The following is a 19089-nucleotide window of genomic DNA, read 5'->3' as shown; positions in this document are numbered from 1 at the left end:
TTGTGTAAAAAAATTGTTTCCTTCAGACCACTAATATAGGCCACTTGAATAATTCCCCAATAGCACTCTCAAGCCCAACCAATTATATAATAAAAAATCAATCAGGTTGTAAATATGGATCGAGTGTGAAAGAAATGGGATTAATATGTGTTGGGGAACTATACATAGGGAAACTTTAAAATTGGCCCAGCCCACTGTGATGTTAGTATTGTCCAATGCGAAGTGTCCAATATAAAACTTGGCCCATAACCTTTGCAAATCAATATTTGATCATGTCTTATACGCCCCCACATTGCAATCCAAATTGCACTCAAATTTTCCGTATTACAGTTTAACGCAACATTTGCGTAACATAAATAGAACCGTTAATGGGGTTCAAATTGGTTTTATCTAACAGGCATTACATAATTAAAAGCGTTAACGGGGTTCAATTTAGGTTTATCTAAAACACATTACATAATTATAAGCGTTAAAGGGGTTCAATTTGGGATTATCTACCATACATAAATACGAAAGCGTTCTTCGTCTAGAAAGTGTCGGATACATATGAAGACCACTCCGTAGTGTTCTCGAGAAGTATTTTGTCTTTCTGTATCTGGTCCAAGCTGATGCATTCCGCATGACCATTTGGCGTTTTTTTGTTCCTTGTGTTACGACTTTGGTTCCCACTTCGTTTAACCTGCATTATAAAATCCGCCAAGTTAGAGTAAATGACCATGTGTATCGTAACAACTATTGTGAGCTTAGTCGGAACTTACTAGAAGCTTACTACTAGCCTCAACTGGTGATTCAGGTTGAGTGTGTGAGGCTACACCGGCTACTGCCTACAACACCAATTGTACATCAACATTCATGAATTGGACGCAGCAAATAACATTTTCCTCCCAATAGCAATACCCGTAAGGGTAGGTGAGGTTAATAACAACCAATATAGACCATGTGTATCACAAACCTTCTAAAAATCATAAGCTATAAGTTTTTAATTGTAATTTTAAGCTGGATGAATTTTATTAGAATTGCTTGTCACTAACCTGTTTTTTCCCCTTTTTATTTGGCTGGTTTCTTATATCCAATTTCATGGAGCGTTTTATGACGACTTCCTTTAGGCCTTCCTCGGCCCCTTTTTTTCGAAACTGGATCAGAAAGCTTTGTTTGTGAGCTTGTTTCCAACGAAGCACTACCCATGTTACAATCCCGTGTAGGCTGCCGAAGAGAGGCTGATGTACCACCCTCGCCTGATAGTGACTGCACCGTCTCATTTGCCTCTCTAGGGAAATTCATGGCAAAGGTCTGCTGCAATTTCTGACCCCACCGCTTTGCTACTTGTGTCTCCAAGTCCGCTAACCCATGTAACACTATTTTCACAGTCTCATCATCTACCATGGCGGCATCGTCACATATCGGTTCAAACACACCCATGAGCTTTTTGTGTTTTTTCACCTCTGTAGTATCTGAAGGATCGTGGTATGCCACCTTCACAAGAGTGTGTTTCCTAAATATGTCCTTCCGCCACTGACTCAAAATGTACTTAGAAGGAATGTCAAAAACCAGATTTAAATCTAAAACTCTCATAATATGTTTTCACATCATTCCATGTGTCTCAAATTTCCGATCGCAGGAAACCTAGCTGGTTTCCTTGTTGAACAAAGCACAAAAGTACCTCCTCCGATCGGTTATAATCTCTTCACTTGATCCCTCCAACACAATCCATACACGATCCTCTAGCACATATTGTGTCACGCTATCAGATATCTCTCGCGAGGGTAACAGTAATTCATCCTAATGCATTCGTTTGCACTTCTTGAAACTTACGGTCAGTGTACAACTTTTGAAATATCTTTTCCACCTTAAAACTAGTTGCTAGTCGGCGAAGATATTTAGAGCAATCTGCATCGGCATCCATCTCATCACGAACCCTTTTTTCATGGCGTTTGAATATTTCACAGGAAACTCACATAGCTTTGTGTGGCGGTTCACAAATCCGTCAAAAAACTATTTATACTCTCCACACGCTGTGTTGTCTTCATACCCGCCCAAAAGTACTCCTTCATGAAAGCTGGTACCCACATGTGACGCTCTTTGTACAAATAGGCAAGCCAGTCATTGCTCTCGAGCTTATAGTGTCCAATTACAGCATTCCACCGGTTCTCAAATTCCTCGATGCTCAAACTCTCATTAACAACATCCTTCAACTCATTCTTCAACTCTGCATACCTGTGTCAAAGTTGTACAAAAATATTGAATAAAAACAAACATTGTATTTTATTACTAAACACATGTTTTAGTTACTAACAACAAATATAACAACGTACATACCTGAAATAAATCACTCAAACACTAACTGCCATACCTTGAACATTTACCAAGTTTCTCGGGGATTTTCTTCATTATGTGTCAAATAGTCAAATACACCAACAATGTCGGGTACCCGACTTTTTTTCCTCTAGCGGCCACCTGATATGTAAGGATAGCTAAAGGAGCGCGATTGTTCATGCAAGAAAACCATTGGTTGAATATCCATGTGAATGTATCACAATCCTCAAGGGAAACAAGCGCACATCCTAACAAAATTGATTGTCCATGATAATTAACCCCCACAAAGTTAAAAAATGGAAGATCGTACTCATGTGTTAGGTATGTTGCATCGAAGCAAACAACATCTCCAAACTCTTCATAAGCCGCACGACTACGTGCGTCAACCCAACACACATCTTTAAGCCTTCCCATTTCATCGAAACGCTGAGCATGGTAGAAGTTTTGGTTTTCCACTTGCATTTGTTCAAAATAGGCCATCATAGCATCAGGGTCCCCACCAACCATCATCAGCCTCCTAGCCTTGCAGACTTCGTGTTCAAGGTCTTTTCACAGTCAATTGCATCCTTTTATCACCACCTTTTTCACTTTCTAAACACCCATGGATTTGGGAAACAGGTACACCATTATCGAACAGAGTGAACAACTTCTTCCTAGATGTTCTTGTGAATTTCTTCATTCGGTACTCCTTCACAAGCTGTGCATCCTCCGGCTTAGGGGTATGGTTCGAATGCTCCAAATTCAGTCTCCGTATTACCCAATCACCATCACTAGAACGCCCTGCATATATCATCGCCTCACACTCACTTTTCTTCGACTTTCTCTTCCTCCTACTGATTTCATCTTCACAAACAAGTCCCCCTGCGGTCCCAACTGTACCAACAACTTCCATGGCTTTTGCCTTTTTTTTTTTTTTGCTTCCCTAACAGCCTTCATATTAGGCCTACCCCAGCACTCACACCTCTACGTTGTGGCAATCCTACTAACCCCAAACCCCTTTTCCTTCGCATGCTCTTTGTAATACACTTTCACATCTTGCCATGTCTTAAATACCATTCCCACCCTTGGAGCCTCAATATACTACACTAACGTGGTTGCTTTCCACTACAGTTTGCGCCGTCCCCACTGCTCTTAATGGTGAACTATAACGATGCATGTTATCTCATGATATTCTCACCGGCAGTGTGCTAAACCCATCAACAACTAAATCCTCCTCTTCTGTTCCAGGACCACGACGCTTGACGCCACTACCCTTTATCACACACACTACTACCACCTTCAGCTCCTCCATATCAATTGATTACCCTTACACGAAACTGAACACAATTGGGAACATTTACATCATTAATCATGAGATTAACCAAAATAAACATCCATCACCAATTAACAATCACTGCATCATAACGAATATCCAATTAAAACCCTATCATTGAACATAACATTCCACAATTATTAACTAAAATACACATAAACATTCCACAATTATTAACTAAAATACACATAAACATTATTCATACAGTACATAACAACAACCTTCCAACCTAAATCACCAGCAATTAAATAAATATATCATTTCCATGGTTTAATTAGATAAAAACTTGGAGGTTTGCACCATCAACTAATAAATTCACAATTGAGATAACGAACGCAAATAACGCTCTGTATTATTTCCCACCACAAACAATACAACTGATTAAACTTCACAAACAATTCACTAATCACGCTAAACCAACCAAACGAACAACTGGCCACGCACACAACAAGCCAAATTCACAATTTTATAACCTATTCCAAATAAATACAATTATTTTCACCCATAAGTTCACTTACAGCGGCAGGGAACTCAACGGCGACAGTCGCGATCAGAGACGACCAGATTCTTCGCTTCCAAACACTACACGACCCAATAGAACAACCTCCGCACCAACTGTACAACTGCCGACAAAATCTCATCCTCCAACTATATACTTTAAATTTCAGACTTGTTGGAGTCAACGTTAGTAAACGACGTGCTTATCAGATGTCAAACAAATTAGCCGATGTTACCCCACGTGGATAAACTCAAGCACCATATCACCCCACACGAATCAATGTCAGACACCAGTCACATGCCACCTTCATAATATAAACATGGTACGTTTATCAAATATATTATTGGGGGCGCGCTCAAGAAGATTGTGTTGAGAATTTTGATAACCAAATTTCACCTGAGAATCGGGAGGTTATTAAAATGTGGATTGGCCGGTTGGCCCACAAAAAATGAATAAACTTAATTCGTATAAAGTGTAATAAAGTTAATGCCTCAATTTTGCGTAATTAAAAATGTCTCGATTAACGTGTTATTATTTTTTTAGCCGTGAAAATGTCTCGAGTAGCTAATATAATATGTCCTGTACTACTTTACTTTAAACATTTCTGAACAAAAACAAACTCAAAACATTTCCTCGTAACATTTTTCTAACAAGAAATCAGAATGTGCATTAGTAGACGTAATATTAAATTAACAGTTGGAAAACCTCCTCTAACTATTATGTGGACCTACAAAAGTGTGAGACTGTCTCACCCAAAACATTAGTCGGCTATATAATAAATACATCACAGGTAAATCATCTTAGTGAAAATTTCAAATTAAAAAAAACTTGGATAAGCATATAACAAGTGAATAATGTATGTACACAATCCTATATGCTGTACCTCGTATTTACAAAATGTGTGCAATTGAAACACATAAGCTAGCTCTGCAATCTACGGCAAGGAAACATATGAAGATACAAAATTGGGTGGATTTACAGGTTACAATTCTTACAAGTTACAACTACCTACAAATTTACAATGCGAGAAAATGGACTATTCACTTTCTTAAATTACTTTGGTGGAGAAGGTACATCTTTCCCCAACCTTGCTCTCTTCCCTTCTTGATTGTAGACGACAAAACTTCCAGGAAGTACTCAGCCTCTTCCTTGGAAGCGAATTCCAAATCAGTCTGAAAGAGAGGAAGTGGATTTGGAGATTTACTCCATAGCTTCATCCTACCTCCAGTCCATCTATGGTGATGATGCTGACTTTTCCCAATCAGGGCTTCCGAACTGCTTCCGACAATGTGCATAACCTTTCCATCGACTTTGTGATGTATCACACTCTCCAAAGCAATTTCAGCTACCAGTTTCCACACTGGTTCTGCAACAATTCCTTGAAACACTGACTTTCCCAGATCTACTAAACTAGAACATTCAATAATCAAGATGAGTTTTTCAGTAAGAACAACAAATTCCCCGGCAACCTGTAGTGCTTTGCACATTACTAGGACCTCATCCCTGAATTTTGAACCATCAACCTCCAAGAGCACAGCTGTACCAATTGCTTCATCCCAAGAATAGCATCCGAGGGGCAATTCTGCACTCAAAGCCCTGGGAAGACGGACACGCAAGTGATGCGGTCCTGTTCGGTAAAGCCTACTCCGATTTCTTATACTTTGTGCAGTCCTTCCAGTGGCTTCAAGTACACTAGCCGCAGGTTTTGCCACAAGCCCAGTAACACCCAAGGCAAATCCTGCAGTACAAGAAGTAACAAAATTCAGTAACTCCAAAAAGCTAACATGTTATCCTTTTCCACAAATTCAAGTGTTTCTCTGCTGCATGTCATGGTTGCAGATGCAAATCAATATTCGATTTACCTTATTAGATGTATTATACCCCATGAAATCGTAATACTACCTCTGTTTCATAGTCTGTGTAACATTAACTAATAAAGGTTGCTACACATTATGTGCAACAAATGTTTAAATTGTCGTTTCTCTCTATCTCTATCTCTCTCCTCACATCACTATCTTTCTCTCTCCATTCAACACATACAAACAAATTTTGCCTAGGACCCCATGCAAGCTCATTTGTTGGATTGGAGCTATCTTGTCTACTTAATCATCATCTGATTAGTCTAGGAGTGTTTTTATAGGCTAAGGTGTCGTTGGAACTTTTAAGAATTACTTCCTCTATTTTTTTTTTTTAAATTTTTAATTTTACTTGCAAAACTTCTCATTTTACGCTTGCCACTGCATTATTCCAATCACTAATATCTTTAATTACCAATATGCATAAATTATAAAATTTTTAATATTATGAACGTATAATAGAGGCAAATCAAACAAGATCCCACGTGACTATATTTTTCTTTAACTACAAATCATCAAAGTCGGTCAAGGGGGATAGATGAATCGTGCATAAGTCAAAGTGCAAGAAAAAATATGTAGTATTTGATTGAGGGAGGTTCAAAGAAATTAAAAGCTTGTTCTCTTTCTTTGCACACTTATTTCCAGCTGAATTAAAGTCTATTTCTTATCAAATTTGTTTCCATGCCCTGGATCCCTCCTCATTTTCCATGCTCTATCTCTCTCTTTACAACTAAACTCTCTTTCCATCCAGGATATCTATTAGGAATATTATACAAGCATAACAAAGGCTGTTGATTCCGAGAACCGACATGATGCCATATAGATGCATGCTGTGTGAAGGGAGGTAAAGTTTATCAGATATCTATCGAAGTATATTAAAGTAATAGTCATTAGTAAAGTTAACTACAAAAGGCTCCAAATTGGAAATAGCTTGTATAGAGGCTGAATTGTGATAAAAGAAGTTAAGGATGTTTTTGGAGCAAAACAATTAATTCATACTTGGGAAAAGTTTTTTAATCGTCAACGACAGCAACCTCTAACTAATGTTGATTATGGTTTATCACCTCTAAATTTCCATGAGTAAATCAGTGGTACTCTCAGTAGAGAATAGTAACTTGGGAATTTCATTTTGACCTTTTCATTTACAGGTGTCAGTTATACCGTATACAGGGTCATTATTCTGTAAATTTTCCTAAGGATAATGCCACTATACAACTTCCCAATAAAAGATACCTGATAGAACCCCCGGAAGTCCATGCTTCTCAGCTCCTTTGATAGGCGATTGCAGAAGACCAGTTAGTCCCTGAAGAAAAGATATGACTGATTGTAAAGTGGGTTTTTATTAGCATGAAGAGAATATCTAAGGAAGCTTAAAGTAACTTTGCTTTAACATACCTCAAACAATTCATTTATCACGCCTTTGCTCCGAGATGAAGTAACCACCCTTTGTTGTTCCAGTTTTGAGGCATCATGGTTGTCAAATGTAAAAGCAACAATTCCCTAGAGGCACAAATTTATTAGTTACCAAACTGCATTTTTTACCCATTTAATTGTCTATGATTGATTGCTATGTACCTTATGAGCAGCTTTACTGAACTGTGTTGCAGTATCACTCATAGCATAGAGTGTGTTGCTAAGCAGGCTACTAGTGCCTTGGGCCATTCCAGAGATCAGCCCAGAAGGACTCTGCTAAATGGAAAGTAGCTTTGATTAGAATGATAACAAAATAATCAATATATTAATCAGAAAGTTCAACCAAAAAGCTCCAAAACACCAATCCTAAGACATTATGCTATCTCTCCATAAACATTCAACACTCCCCTCCCCCCCCCCCCCCCCTCTTTCAAGGCTCAAACCACCCCGAACCTCAAAATAAAAAAAAAAATAATAAAAAAAAAATAAAATAAAATCTTAATTTTGATAAATTATTAAAAATTGGGTATGATCATCCCCCGAGATGATAGTTACATTTAAAAAAAAAAACAAACTAGCTTTGATTTTATTTTTTTAAAATTTTTTTTGACAAGAAACTAGCTTTGATTAGAAAGTTTGACCACAAAGCTACAAAACACCAACCCTCAAACATTATGTTGTCTCTCCATAAACATTCAAAACTCCCTATTCGCCCCCCCCCCCTCTCCCCCAAACACCACCAACTCCCACAAAAAAAAAAAAAAAGAAAAAAAAATAACAATTAATAAATCTAAAATTATAAATTTAAATTGGGTACAATTACCCCCCAAGATGAAAGGTACAAAAAAATATAAAAAATAGCGTAACTAATTTTCCAAGAAACTGAAACACTTATTTTATAATTATTAATAAGTGCAACATATATAATTCAACCCTTTAGATTTTCAATAAATATCCTTTTGTTTCTCTATGTCATCAATATCCCGTGCAATTCTGCACAGGCATACACTAGTCTTACATAATAATAGAGGAGCCATTTTCCTAATTATTAACTACAAACCTCCAAATTCTACAAACTCCAACCTATATTTATCTTTTTTTTATTAAAAAAAAAAAAAAACAAAATTCAAAGAAAATTCCGAGATAACTATCAATCCCAATAACATCCCTATAACTTCCTATATTGTACTTTCCATAAAGTATATATCATGTGAACTAGCATGGACATTCTAGTATAAATAACAATATCAGTTTTATCCAGCTTGCACCAAACCAAATCCTTAACTACACTTTCTTTCTTCTTCTTCTTTTTTTATTTTTTTTATTTTTCAAGTAACCTCCCCAATACTACCTATCTCCACTAATTTCCCAATAACTATAAAAGATTATCATATATAGGCAAAGGATATATCCAGAGCATTATTAAAGATTACTGTTTTGGCAAAAAGGAAACACTCTAGTTGCAAAAATAAGAATGCACCAAAAACAATATTTGTTATCAGTAAGTTCATGCCATCCTCAACTCATTATATACCTGCAGAGCTCCTTTTGCTGGAACGGAAAAGAAGTCCTTGACTCCAAGCCCAACCCTTCTAGCAAAGCCCATTGGATTTCCAATCACACCAGCAGACCCAAACACCTGACTCATAAATAGCAAAAATATCAGCATTATGATAGAATTTTCTTTAAAGTAATAATATAGACATGTTTACCTAATAAGAGTACATATAGCAGGAAAAAAAAATATTAGACTTTGAATAGAATTATCAACTAAGCAACTTCCTACAAATGGTTAAACAGTTCTGCAACAAATTGATGTTTCCATTATTCCGATCCTCTTATCTCAAAGCAAAACATGTACTTCCTTCGTTTTTTAATACTTGCAACACTTTTCTAAAATGGAAATGTCACAATACTTACAAAACACTTTAATTAGTTTGTAAAAGTTACCCTTATTTAAAGCTCTTGACCCACATAATTATACCCCTAACAATCTCTCAACCCCATTTTAAGTGTATTAAATCATGTGAATCCACTTTTCTTAATTACCGTGAAAAAGGGTGTGTTCCAAGTATTTAAAAACAGAGGAAGTATATGATAGGAAAATTAGCAAGAAATGACATTTAAGAAAAAAAAAAAAAGTAGCAAATTGTGACCATAAAATGATATTTGATTGAGATAGGGCCATATCAAAATCCACTCTCACTAAAGTTAAATGTATCCTTTGCAAAGGCACATTACAGTGAACAGCTGAATGTAGCAATCGACGTAAGCAACTTCTGATTGTAAAGTTAGTAATATCCCCACGGCAGGTCCTAACAGACAAATGCCACATAAGCAGAAGGGATGAACTGGTCTAGGCCTTCACCTCAATTCACAAAATGTTGGTTTCAACACCCCCCCCCCCCCCACCACACACACACACACAAAAAAAAAAAAGAAAAAAAAAAACTTTCTAAATGTGCAAATCTAGTAAACTGTAAACACAAAAGGACATACGCCTCTTGACAATGAAGATAGGGGGTTTCTTTCTCTTTTCTGTTCTTTACTATTAACAGTATTGAGAATGGTGGGGGCAGGCACTGGTGAGTGGTGGCTGTTGAGATCAATAGTGGTATGCTTGAAAGCAGTTGTGGCTCGAAGAATTTAGGTGATGTGGAATCCTTGTGGTTGGGTTAGTTGAGCTTGGGAAAGCGCAGATGAGGAGAGAGAGGGAGAAAGTGTTGGAAAATAAAATAAGGGTAACATGTTTTATTGCATAAATATTACCAAATGTAGTAATATTGCAAGTAATACGAAGTATAACATTTCCCAAAATGGAAAGTGTTGCAAGTAGTAGTAGTAGTAGTAGTAGTAGTAGTAATAATAATAATAATAATAATAATAATAATAATAATAATAATAATAATAATAATAATAATAATAATAATAATAATAATAATAATAATAATAATAATAATAATAATAATAATAATAATAATAATAATAATAATAATAATAATAATAATAATAATAATAATAATAATAATAATAATAATAATAATAATAATAATAATAATAATAATAATAATAATAATAATAATAATAATAATAATAATAATAATAATAATAATAATAATAATAATAATAATAATAATAATAATAATAATAATAATAATAATAATAATAATAATAATAATAATAATAATAATAATAATAATAATAATAATAATAATAATAATAATAATAATAATAATAATAATAATAATAATAATAATAATAATAATAATAATAATAATAATAATAATAATAATAATAATAATAATAATAATAATAATAATAATAATAATAATAATAATAATAATAATAATAATAATAATAATAATAATAATAATAATAATAATAATAATAATAATAATAATAATAATAATAATAATAATAATAATAATAATAATAATAATAATAATAATAATAATAATAATAATAATAATAATAATAATAATAATAATAATAATAATAATAATAATAATAATAATAATAATAATAATAATAATAATAATAATAATAATAATAATAATAATAATAATAATAATAATAATAATAATAATAATAATAATAATAATAATAATAATAATAATAATAATAATAATAATAATAATAATAATAATAATAATAATAATAATAATAATAATAATAATAATAATAATAATAATAATAATAATAATAATAATAATAATAATAATAATAATAATAATAATAATAATAATAATAATAATAATAATAATAATAATAATAATAATAATAATAATAATAATAATAATAATAATAATAATAATAATAATAATAATAATAATAATAATAATAATAATAATAATAATAATAATAATAATAATAATAATAATAATAATAATAATAATAATAATAATAATAATAATAATAATAATAATAATAATAATAATAATAATAATAATAATAATAATAATAATAATAATAATAATAATAATAATAATAATAATAATAATAATAATAATAATAATAATAATAATAATAATAATAATAATAATAATAATAATAATAATAATAATAATAATAATAATAATAATAATAATAATAATAATAATAATAATAATAATAATAATAATAATAATAATAATAATAATAATAATAATAATAATAATAATAATAATAATAATAATAATAATAATAATAATAATAATAATAATAATAATAATAATAATAATAATAATAATAATAATAATAATAATAATAATAATAATAATAATAATAATAATAATAATAATAATAATAATAATAATAATAATAATAATAATAATAATAATAATAATAATAATAATAATAATAATAATAATAATAATAATAATAATAATAATAATAATAATAATAATAATAATAATAATAATAATAATAATAATAATAATAATAATAATAATAATAATAATAATAATAATAATAATAATAATAATAATAATAATAATAATAATAATAATAATAATAATAATAATAATAATAATAATAATAATAATAATAATAATAATAATAATAATAATAATAATAATAATAATAATAATAATAATAATAATAATAATAATAATAATAATAATAATAATAATAATAATAATAATAATAATAATAATAATAATAATAATAATAATAATAATAATAATAATAATAATAATAATAATAATAATAATAATAATAATAATAATAATAATAATAATAATAATAATAATAATAATAATAATAATAATAATAATAATAATAATAATAATAATAATAATAATAATAATAATAATAATAATAATAATAATAATAATAATAATAATAATAATAATAATAATAATAATAATAATAATAATAATAATAATAATAATAATAATAATAATAATAATAATAATAATAATAATAATAATAATAATAATAATAATAATAATAATAATAATAATAATAATAATAATAATAATAATAATAATAATATTATTATTAAAAAAAAAAAAAGGAACTGATGAAGCATACATCACTAAAGTAGAAAAACAGTTTAGATATGGATTGAATAATTACAAGCGCTTCTTATTTTAATAAACTGAAACTATAAAATGCAAGATATAAGTAAATTATTCCTGGCACACAAACAAGGTGCAGTACCTTGTACATCTCATGAAGAAATTGCCTACTGTAATGCTTGAGGAGGATTTCTTGAATGGATCCCCAGCTAGCCATATGATGTGTAATGGTTAGTTCCTTGAGGCAGACTTGCGCTCCTTCAACATCAGCAAGAGCCATAATACCTCTCTGTGAGCATAAGATAATAAGTCAAGAGACATACAGACTTATCCTACAGAATTCTTCAAAAACTAGGGCAAATTAAATGTTTAAAAGCTCCATGCAAAACTAGTCCTTGACCATGAAATATCACCACAGGGTCATAAACCATAGTTGTTACTTGTTAGGGCACACTGGCATAGGAACAATATTGAACCTCAATAACTGGCTTGTGCTTTGATATTAGGTATATAATTACATGAGCAGCTTGCGACTGCAAAGGCATATATCAGACTGCAAAAATTACAAGGGCCAATTGAGTTCTACTCTCTACAACCAAATTTAGCTTGCACACTTATCAAAGCACATAGTTTTAGGCAATAAGTGGGTGTTTGACTATCAAAGGTTATTTACGTAAAAAAAAAGGTAGATGTGACGGAGATAGTTAGATAATCATCTAATGAGATGGAGATTATGGGACCCTAAGTTTTAGAACTGAGAAGAGAGTTTTATTTTTCCAATTTATGTAAAATTGGTATCAGAGAACAAGGTACATTATTTGCAAATCCAAGGAAGCTGCTGCAGAGTAGTTAACACAAACTTATGCATAGTCTTTACCCAAAATAGATAATTTCCCCCACTTTGGTCCACAGGCATCTTTATAAATGTTAAGTCACAAGTTAAAGATAAAATTACCTCTTTTCCACTCTTCTAAAAAACTTTCTTCGTGATGTAAAGAGTAATTACATAATAGCATCAGTATTGAGGAAACAACTTAGGATTACAAAGCTAAACAATAAGAAACCAATCTAGATTGTAGCACCATTTAGCCAACAACACAAGCAGACTGAAAATTTATACTCCCTCTGTTTTCTTTAAGTTTACTTTCCTTTTTAGAATGATTAATTTATCCACTTTTAACATATTATTTTAAGAAAAGAGACCCACCACTTTTACTCTTTACAAATAATAATATTTACATGTCACTTTCACACTTTACTTTTTCACTCTTTTTAACATGCCTTGTTTGGTAACCTTGAAAAGGTATGTGCGTAAATTAAACAGACACGGAGGGAGTATTTCAAACTCTAACTGACTTAAAAACACTGTAAGACAAAATGACTGTATTCATAGGATGGATGAGTATTTGTTGTGGTTCACACTAAACTGATTGTACACTAAGTAATTATATTGTTGGCTTGGATGGAACTACAAGACAACAGTTTTCATCTGGTAGGAAGAGGTAGGTTGGAAAATTAAAGATTTCACTCACTATTGTTGAAACTTGAAAACATTTTAGTTTGCCTTCCTTTTATTCGAATCAGAATATTTCCCACTTTCCTCATAGAGAAACATCACAATAAACTATGCTCAAACACTTGTATGATTATCAAGATTTCACACAACCATGTTATTATCTGGTAAACAACAATTTAAAGATGAAGAAAGGGAAAGTTCCACAACTGAATATAGGAAAATAAAACACTAGTATCTATTACAGAAAGCACCAAAATCTTAGTTTCAGATGCTAAATCAAAGGGACTTACATGGATGAGAGATTCACCAGATGACAAACCTGCTGATTTTAGCATCCATGGATTGCTTGAAAAACTGCAGGTTCATCATATGTAATCAAAAGAGAAATACAAGTAGAAGAAATTAAGAGAAAATTCCTGAGACAATTGATTGTACAATACCTCAACGTCATTTTAACAGGAGCCAAAGAAAAAGCTTCAACATAAATCTTATCCTGTCTTCTGGCCAGAAGAAAAATTTTCTGCCAAGGAGCTCCTATAGGAACTACTTCTGGCAATAATGGGGTATTGGTGTGATTATCAGATAGAGTATACAGATTCTTAGGGCACTGATGATCCCCATTAATTTGCAAATACTCAGAATTCTGTGGAGGAAAAGAAAAAGATCTGTCCACTACACCCAGCTTGCATAAATCATCATTCACTGTTACTGAAGATGGATTATCAGAATTTAGCAAAAGGATTGCCTTAATAAACTCAAGCAGCTTCAAAAGTATCTCCAGATCAAGCTCAAGAGATAGATCTCCAATCCTGTAAACAATATAAATGGTAAGTCTACAAGGATTATTTAGCGAATATATCTGACAGAACATTGAATGATACCGCACAAACCTTAAGCTTATGTATTCAAATGAAAGCAACATCATCTCTTTATTCCTCCATTTTGAAGCCGCCAAACATATCTTAGGTTCAGAGGAGATCCCAACAGCATAAGTCATCATACTTTCAATTTTAGTCTTTGCTCCTCCATCTTTATTTCTCATTTGGCTGACAAGGCTACCTTTGAAGTCTTCATCAAAAGACAAAACAACCGGATATGGTGTTCCACGCAATTGATTATCAATTTGTAATGACAAGATTTGGAAGGAAAAACTTTGTCGCTCCACACTCTGGAGAAAATCAAATCTAATGTCCTTTGCAGATGCATAAAGCAACTCCTGATAATTATTATATAGAAGAGATCAGAAAACAAACTAGCTGAAGCTGGGATAAGGCCAAATATGATCCCATGAAAAGCATACCTGAGGAGATGAGTCCATCAAGGAGATCCCGATAAATGATATCTTGACAGATACTTTCTCCTTGTAATCAATATTCAATTTCACCCCTTTATTTTCTTTTTTCCCGGACGAAATTGAGCTTGGACTTTTCACCTCTTCTAAAACATGACAGCTTGAATCAATTATACTGAGAACCTGTAAAAAAAGAAAATTTACTCACGTGAAGATTATAGAACAGATAGATAGTGGACACATTCTGAACCATATAGCCATTACCTTTATTGCACCCTCTGCACGGACTGATGAAAGCAATGTCTTTTCATGCCTCTGCTCCCCATCCAAAAAAATGAAATAAAAATTGAAATAAGAAAGAAAGAGCAAGGAATATGTTGGATAGAGGTAAAAATATCAGCATTACCAAGCTTTTCAGCATGGAAAGACAATTTGTTCTCAAATAAAGTGCTGCATGAAAAAGCTCATGATATGAGCAAAGCGGAAATTTGGCTAATGATGAAGTACCTGTAACGACATTGAAGATGTCACTAATTTTATAGGTGGATATTCCTTGACATCATCAAGGGTATATGGTCCCAGCCGCCCCAATGTGCGCTTTCCAGGGATCTTGCAGCAATACCAAAATTTAAGTAATAAGAGAAACATTTATCGGAATGGTATAACATATCAAATCTAATGAGTGAGCTGGTTCCAGAAGATATGAATGAATCAAGAGGAAGAATATCACACAAAACTTAAAAAAACACATAAAATTGGATATGGTAAATTAGATTGAGAAAATTTGACAAATAGATAGGGCTTAGCCAGAAAATGGGGAATAGTAGAATACATGGAAAAGACTGCATACCTCAACAATCAGTCGATGGGGAAAAAAAGGCTCATCCCAAGCATAAGGGCAAGAAGTGTATGGATGGACTATAGTTTCCAGAGTTTCACACTTCTGTTGGTAAATTCGCAGTGTCTGCAAGGCGGATGCGAGCACTATCCATAAGCTTATTGTGAACTTACTATAGTCAAAATCAAGTAACAAGTGCTTATATGATAAAATTTGAAAATTTTAAAGTGTCATTTGTGTTCAATTCAAAATCCCATACAATAGCAGTAACTAGTTCATCCAGTTGACTGGTATCAAGGGAGATTTGTAGTGCTCAAACATAAAAATGTAGACAGTATAACTAAAATAGATTAAAAGCACACATAACTAACACCAAGCCAAGAGCTGGAAGTGAAGAAGGTTGACACTAATAAATATTAGTACTGGCACTTAAAGCCCCCACAACAGAGCACCAATGGGCTATTGGGCTTAGTACAAACTAATATACAATATTGGTGAAAATAAGGAATAAAACTTTCTCAAGTGAAGTTATGATGTACGCTGGAATTCTCAAGAAAATTACCTAGTTTGTATCAAGATGGAATCCTTAAAGTTGCAAATTTGAAACAAGTATGCAATATACATAGATATAAAATAAAAAAAATTACACAACAGAAATGACTTCCAAAAGTTTTTCGGTAAGAATGCATGATGCTCTGATCCAACCTTTTCAGCTATTGACATGCATATTGATTCGACCAGAATGACCAAAACACAACCTTTTCAGTTGTCTTGTACACATGTAGACCTAGTTGAGGCAAATTTTTGCAAACCCCTTCAACTTTACGTGTCACTAGTATCCTCACCCCCACTATCACCAGTACTCTGACTGTCAGAAGGAGCAGGGATATAGCAACAATGAAGAACGGGTAAATGACAGGAGAGAGTGGAACGAAAAAGATTTAACCCTAATAAATCTTGACTTTTCAAATCATGTAAAAGCAGTGAAATGAAACAGCTTAAATCAAATGAATGTTGACTTTTAAAAGTAATGTTACTGGCTTTGATAGTTAGTGCACAAACATGACAGGAAGATAATTATGGACCTTCAGTTTAGTTGGTGAATAGCTAAACATTTTTAAGTCAAAAGGAGGATTTTTGTATCTTAATTATCTTGGTAGATACCGACATATTTCAATGTTTTTGACCTTACTTATAGAGCAGTAGATACTTTCATTCCTCCAACAATATCAAAAGTAATACTTCATCCCATTATACTGTGGGCAGTAAATTAGGACCGAGGGAGTAATAAGTCTCTCTCGCAGAAATGGGATACTAGATCCTTCTAGAGAAAAATAAGCAAAGAATCTATAACTACATACTAAAGGCAAATCTTCTAGCAACAAATTTAGTTCACTAATTAAATTTTATTTACTATTTAATAATCATGTTGCTTCCATGTATAATAAATTTTTTAAAAATATTCCAAATCGTCCTGATATTTATATAAATACAATTTTTATTTGTGCATTTAATGCAATTTTTTCCTCCAAAATTTAATACACCATACAAAAATTTGCAATTACATATACAAAATGATTAATTGTATTTTACCACCCCTCAAACCACCCTATTTTGATTTAACCACCCTATTTTTCATTCATTATATTTAACAACCCACAAAATAGCAAAAAGTTAGATGCCACCACCTCTTAATTAAAAATTATCGATTTTTGTGACAAAATTTGCTTTATTAAGGTTTTGAGGGTCATTTTGGCCCTTTGGGTCCGATTTGAGGTCAAAACACCAAAAAAAAAAAAAAAAAAAAAAAAAAGTATCGAAAATGCTTCATTTTGTGCGTGTCACGCAAACCGAGTTAATTCTTAGCATGCAACAAGGCATTTCCAATGACTTTTTTGCAATTTTGACCTCAAATCGAACACAAAGGGCCAAAATGACCCAAAACCTTAATAAAAATCGATGTTTTTTATTTAAAAATGGAATTGTGAAATATATCATTTTGCGATTTTGTAGGTGGTTAAAATATAATAACTGAAAAAACGGGCGGTGTTTTGAGGGGTGGTAAAATGCAATTTTTTTTTTTCTATATAAAATTTAGCGGAAATTATTATTAAGAAACATATTTACACAATTTTAATTTTAAAATTCGTATATCTTACGATTACCAACTTAAAATTTACTCTCTTATTATCATGTATTTTATAATAGATTATTTACAGTCACTAATTGATGTACAAAATCACTTCATTGTTTTAAAGTAAAACAATATAGTCCCGAAATCTCTATCATAGTTTATACAATGTCTTATTTATCAATAACCTCAATATCTTTGTTATAGGTCGTGTCAATATGTATTCATGACTAATTAAAGTTATTTTACTTCATAAAAACGACATTTAATTTGGTAATAATTTGTTGAACTAAGTATTGTAATGATTTATAAAATTTGGTAAAACGTGGGTTGCATGGGACCTAAGCTAGTAAAAAAATATATTCCAAAAGTAGTGAGTTAACTTTGCCCTACAAATGACAAAAAATGTTACTCTAACACAGGGACAGGGACTGAGGGTACACATTAAGACTATTTCAAGCTACATTACCAGCAAGATGATGAGAAATTCTACCGTTTATGCTTCTTTGTCCTAAACAATACAGCTTTCAACAACCCTTGTAAATTAGACGGTCAATAGACAGCTACATACCTCCTTAGTGAAATTATCAATTCTGTAAGGCATGAAGCCCGTGTCATCATCAGAAAGAAGAATGAAATTTGTTCCTGACTTGCCAATGGCATTGTCAATTATCTTCTCATCTTGAATGACATCAGCATTCTGAACTTCAATTCGAATGACAATTGATGCACCAGAAAAATAATTCCGCATTTTCACTTGTGTATCGCCCAGATGATCAGGATGAAAGCTGCCTGACCACTGACATCCAGTTTCATCAAAACATGCAGTAAGAAGCAACTCCCTGTAGCAGGTTCAACAAACAATTAAAGCAAAAGCAAGCAAACTTGCTGATTTGTCATATATATAAGGGTGCTGTATT

The 19089-nt window shown here is 31.7% G+C and overlaps 3 protein-coding genes across 3 annotated transcripts in view; all 3 read right to left on the bottom strand.

Moving 5' to 3' along the window:
• Positions 1 to 322: 322 nt before the first annotated feature.
• LOC145585235 (uncharacterized) lies at positions 323 to 4601 on the bottom strand. The gene is made up of 5 exons (XM_081641951.1): positions 4144 to 4601; positions 2317 to 3629; positions 1032 to 2214; positions 759 to 824; positions 323 to 679 (listed from the first exon to the last, which is right to left on the bottom strand). The coding sequence occupies exons 3-5, from the start codon at positions 1257 to 1259 to the stop codon at positions 527 to 529; spliced, it is 447 nt and encodes a 148-aa protein (XP_081498077.1). The 5' UTR covers positions 1260 to 2214; positions 2317 to 3629; positions 4144 to 4601; the 3' UTR covers positions 323 to 526.
• LOC145584217 (protein FAR-RED IMPAIRED RESPONSE 1-like) lies at positions 1974 to 2820 on the bottom strand. Its single transcript, XM_081641113.1, has 2 exons — positions 2429 to 2820; positions 1974 to 2214 (listed from the first exon to the last, which is right to left on the bottom strand). Exons 1-2 carry the CDS (start codon positions 2818 to 2820, stop codon positions 1974 to 1976), a joined length of 633 nt encoding a protein of 210 aa, XP_081497239.1.
• Positions 4602 to 4941: 340 nt separating the features above from the next.
• Positions 4942 to 19089, bottom strand: part of LOC145586456 (uncharacterized) — a 45894-nt gene continuing 31746 nt past the window's right edge. Inside the window, exons 35-48 of the mRNA XM_081643297.1 lie at positions 18741 to 19011; positions 16051 to 16164; positions 15708 to 15809; positions 15465 to 15515; positions 15210 to 15383; positions 14800 to 15125; positions 14350 to 14718; positions 14200 to 14263; positions 12536 to 12682; positions 8928 to 9032; positions 7556 to 7666; positions 7376 to 7480; positions 7214 to 7283; positions 4942 to 5862 (exon numbers count right to left, since the gene is read on the bottom strand). Coding sequence (XP_081499423.1) covers positions 5165 to 5862; positions 7214 to 7283; positions 7376 to 7480; positions 7556 to 7666; positions 8928 to 9032; positions 12536 to 12682; positions 14200 to 14263; positions 14350 to 14718; positions 14800 to 15125; positions 15210 to 15383; positions 15465 to 15515; positions 15708 to 15809; positions 16051 to 16164; positions 18741 to 19011 — 2707 coding nt within the window. The 3' untranslated portion in view covers positions 4942 to 5164. The remainder of the gene's footprint in view (positions 5863 to 7213; positions 7284 to 7375; positions 7481 to 7555; positions 7667 to 8927; positions 9033 to 12535; positions 12683 to 14199; positions 14264 to 14349; positions 14719 to 14799; positions 15126 to 15209; positions 15384 to 15464; positions 15516 to 15707; positions 15810 to 16050; positions 16165 to 18740; positions 19012 to 19089) is intronic.

The sequence above is a fragment of the Chenopodium album genome, chromosome 16 (assembly GCF_948465745.1).
Source record: "Chenopodium album chromosome 16, dcCheAlbu1.1, whole genome shotgun sequence".
Classification (NCBI taxonomy): Eukaryota; Viridiplantae; Streptophyta; class Magnoliopsida; order Caryophyllales; family Amaranthaceae; genus Chenopodium; species Chenopodium album.
Note: the sequence above shows the minus strand (reverse complement) of the source record. Positions and strands in the feature narration are given on the sequence as shown.

Coding starts and splice junctions, on each gene's coding strand:
- LOC145585235 (XM_081641951.1), bottom strand. CDS start 1,259: ATGAGACGGTGCAGTCACTATCAGGCGAGGGTGGTACATCAGCCTCTC. Junction 825..1,031: donor ATAAAAAGGGGAAAAAACAG/GTTAGTGACAAG, acceptor TTGGTGTTGTAG/GCAGTAGCCGGTGTAGCCTC. Junction 680..758: donor AGGCTAGTAGTAAGCTTCTA/GTAAGTTCCGAC, acceptor TTTATAATGCAG/GTTAAACGAAGTGGGAACCA.
- LOC145584217 (XM_081641113.1), bottom strand. CDS start 2,820: ATGGTTGGTGGGGACCCTGATGCTATGATGGCCTATTTTGAACAAATG. Junction 2,215..2,428: donor GCTAGAGGAAAAAAAGTCGG/GTACCCGACATT, acceptor ACTTTGACACAG/GTATGCAGAGTTGAAGAATG.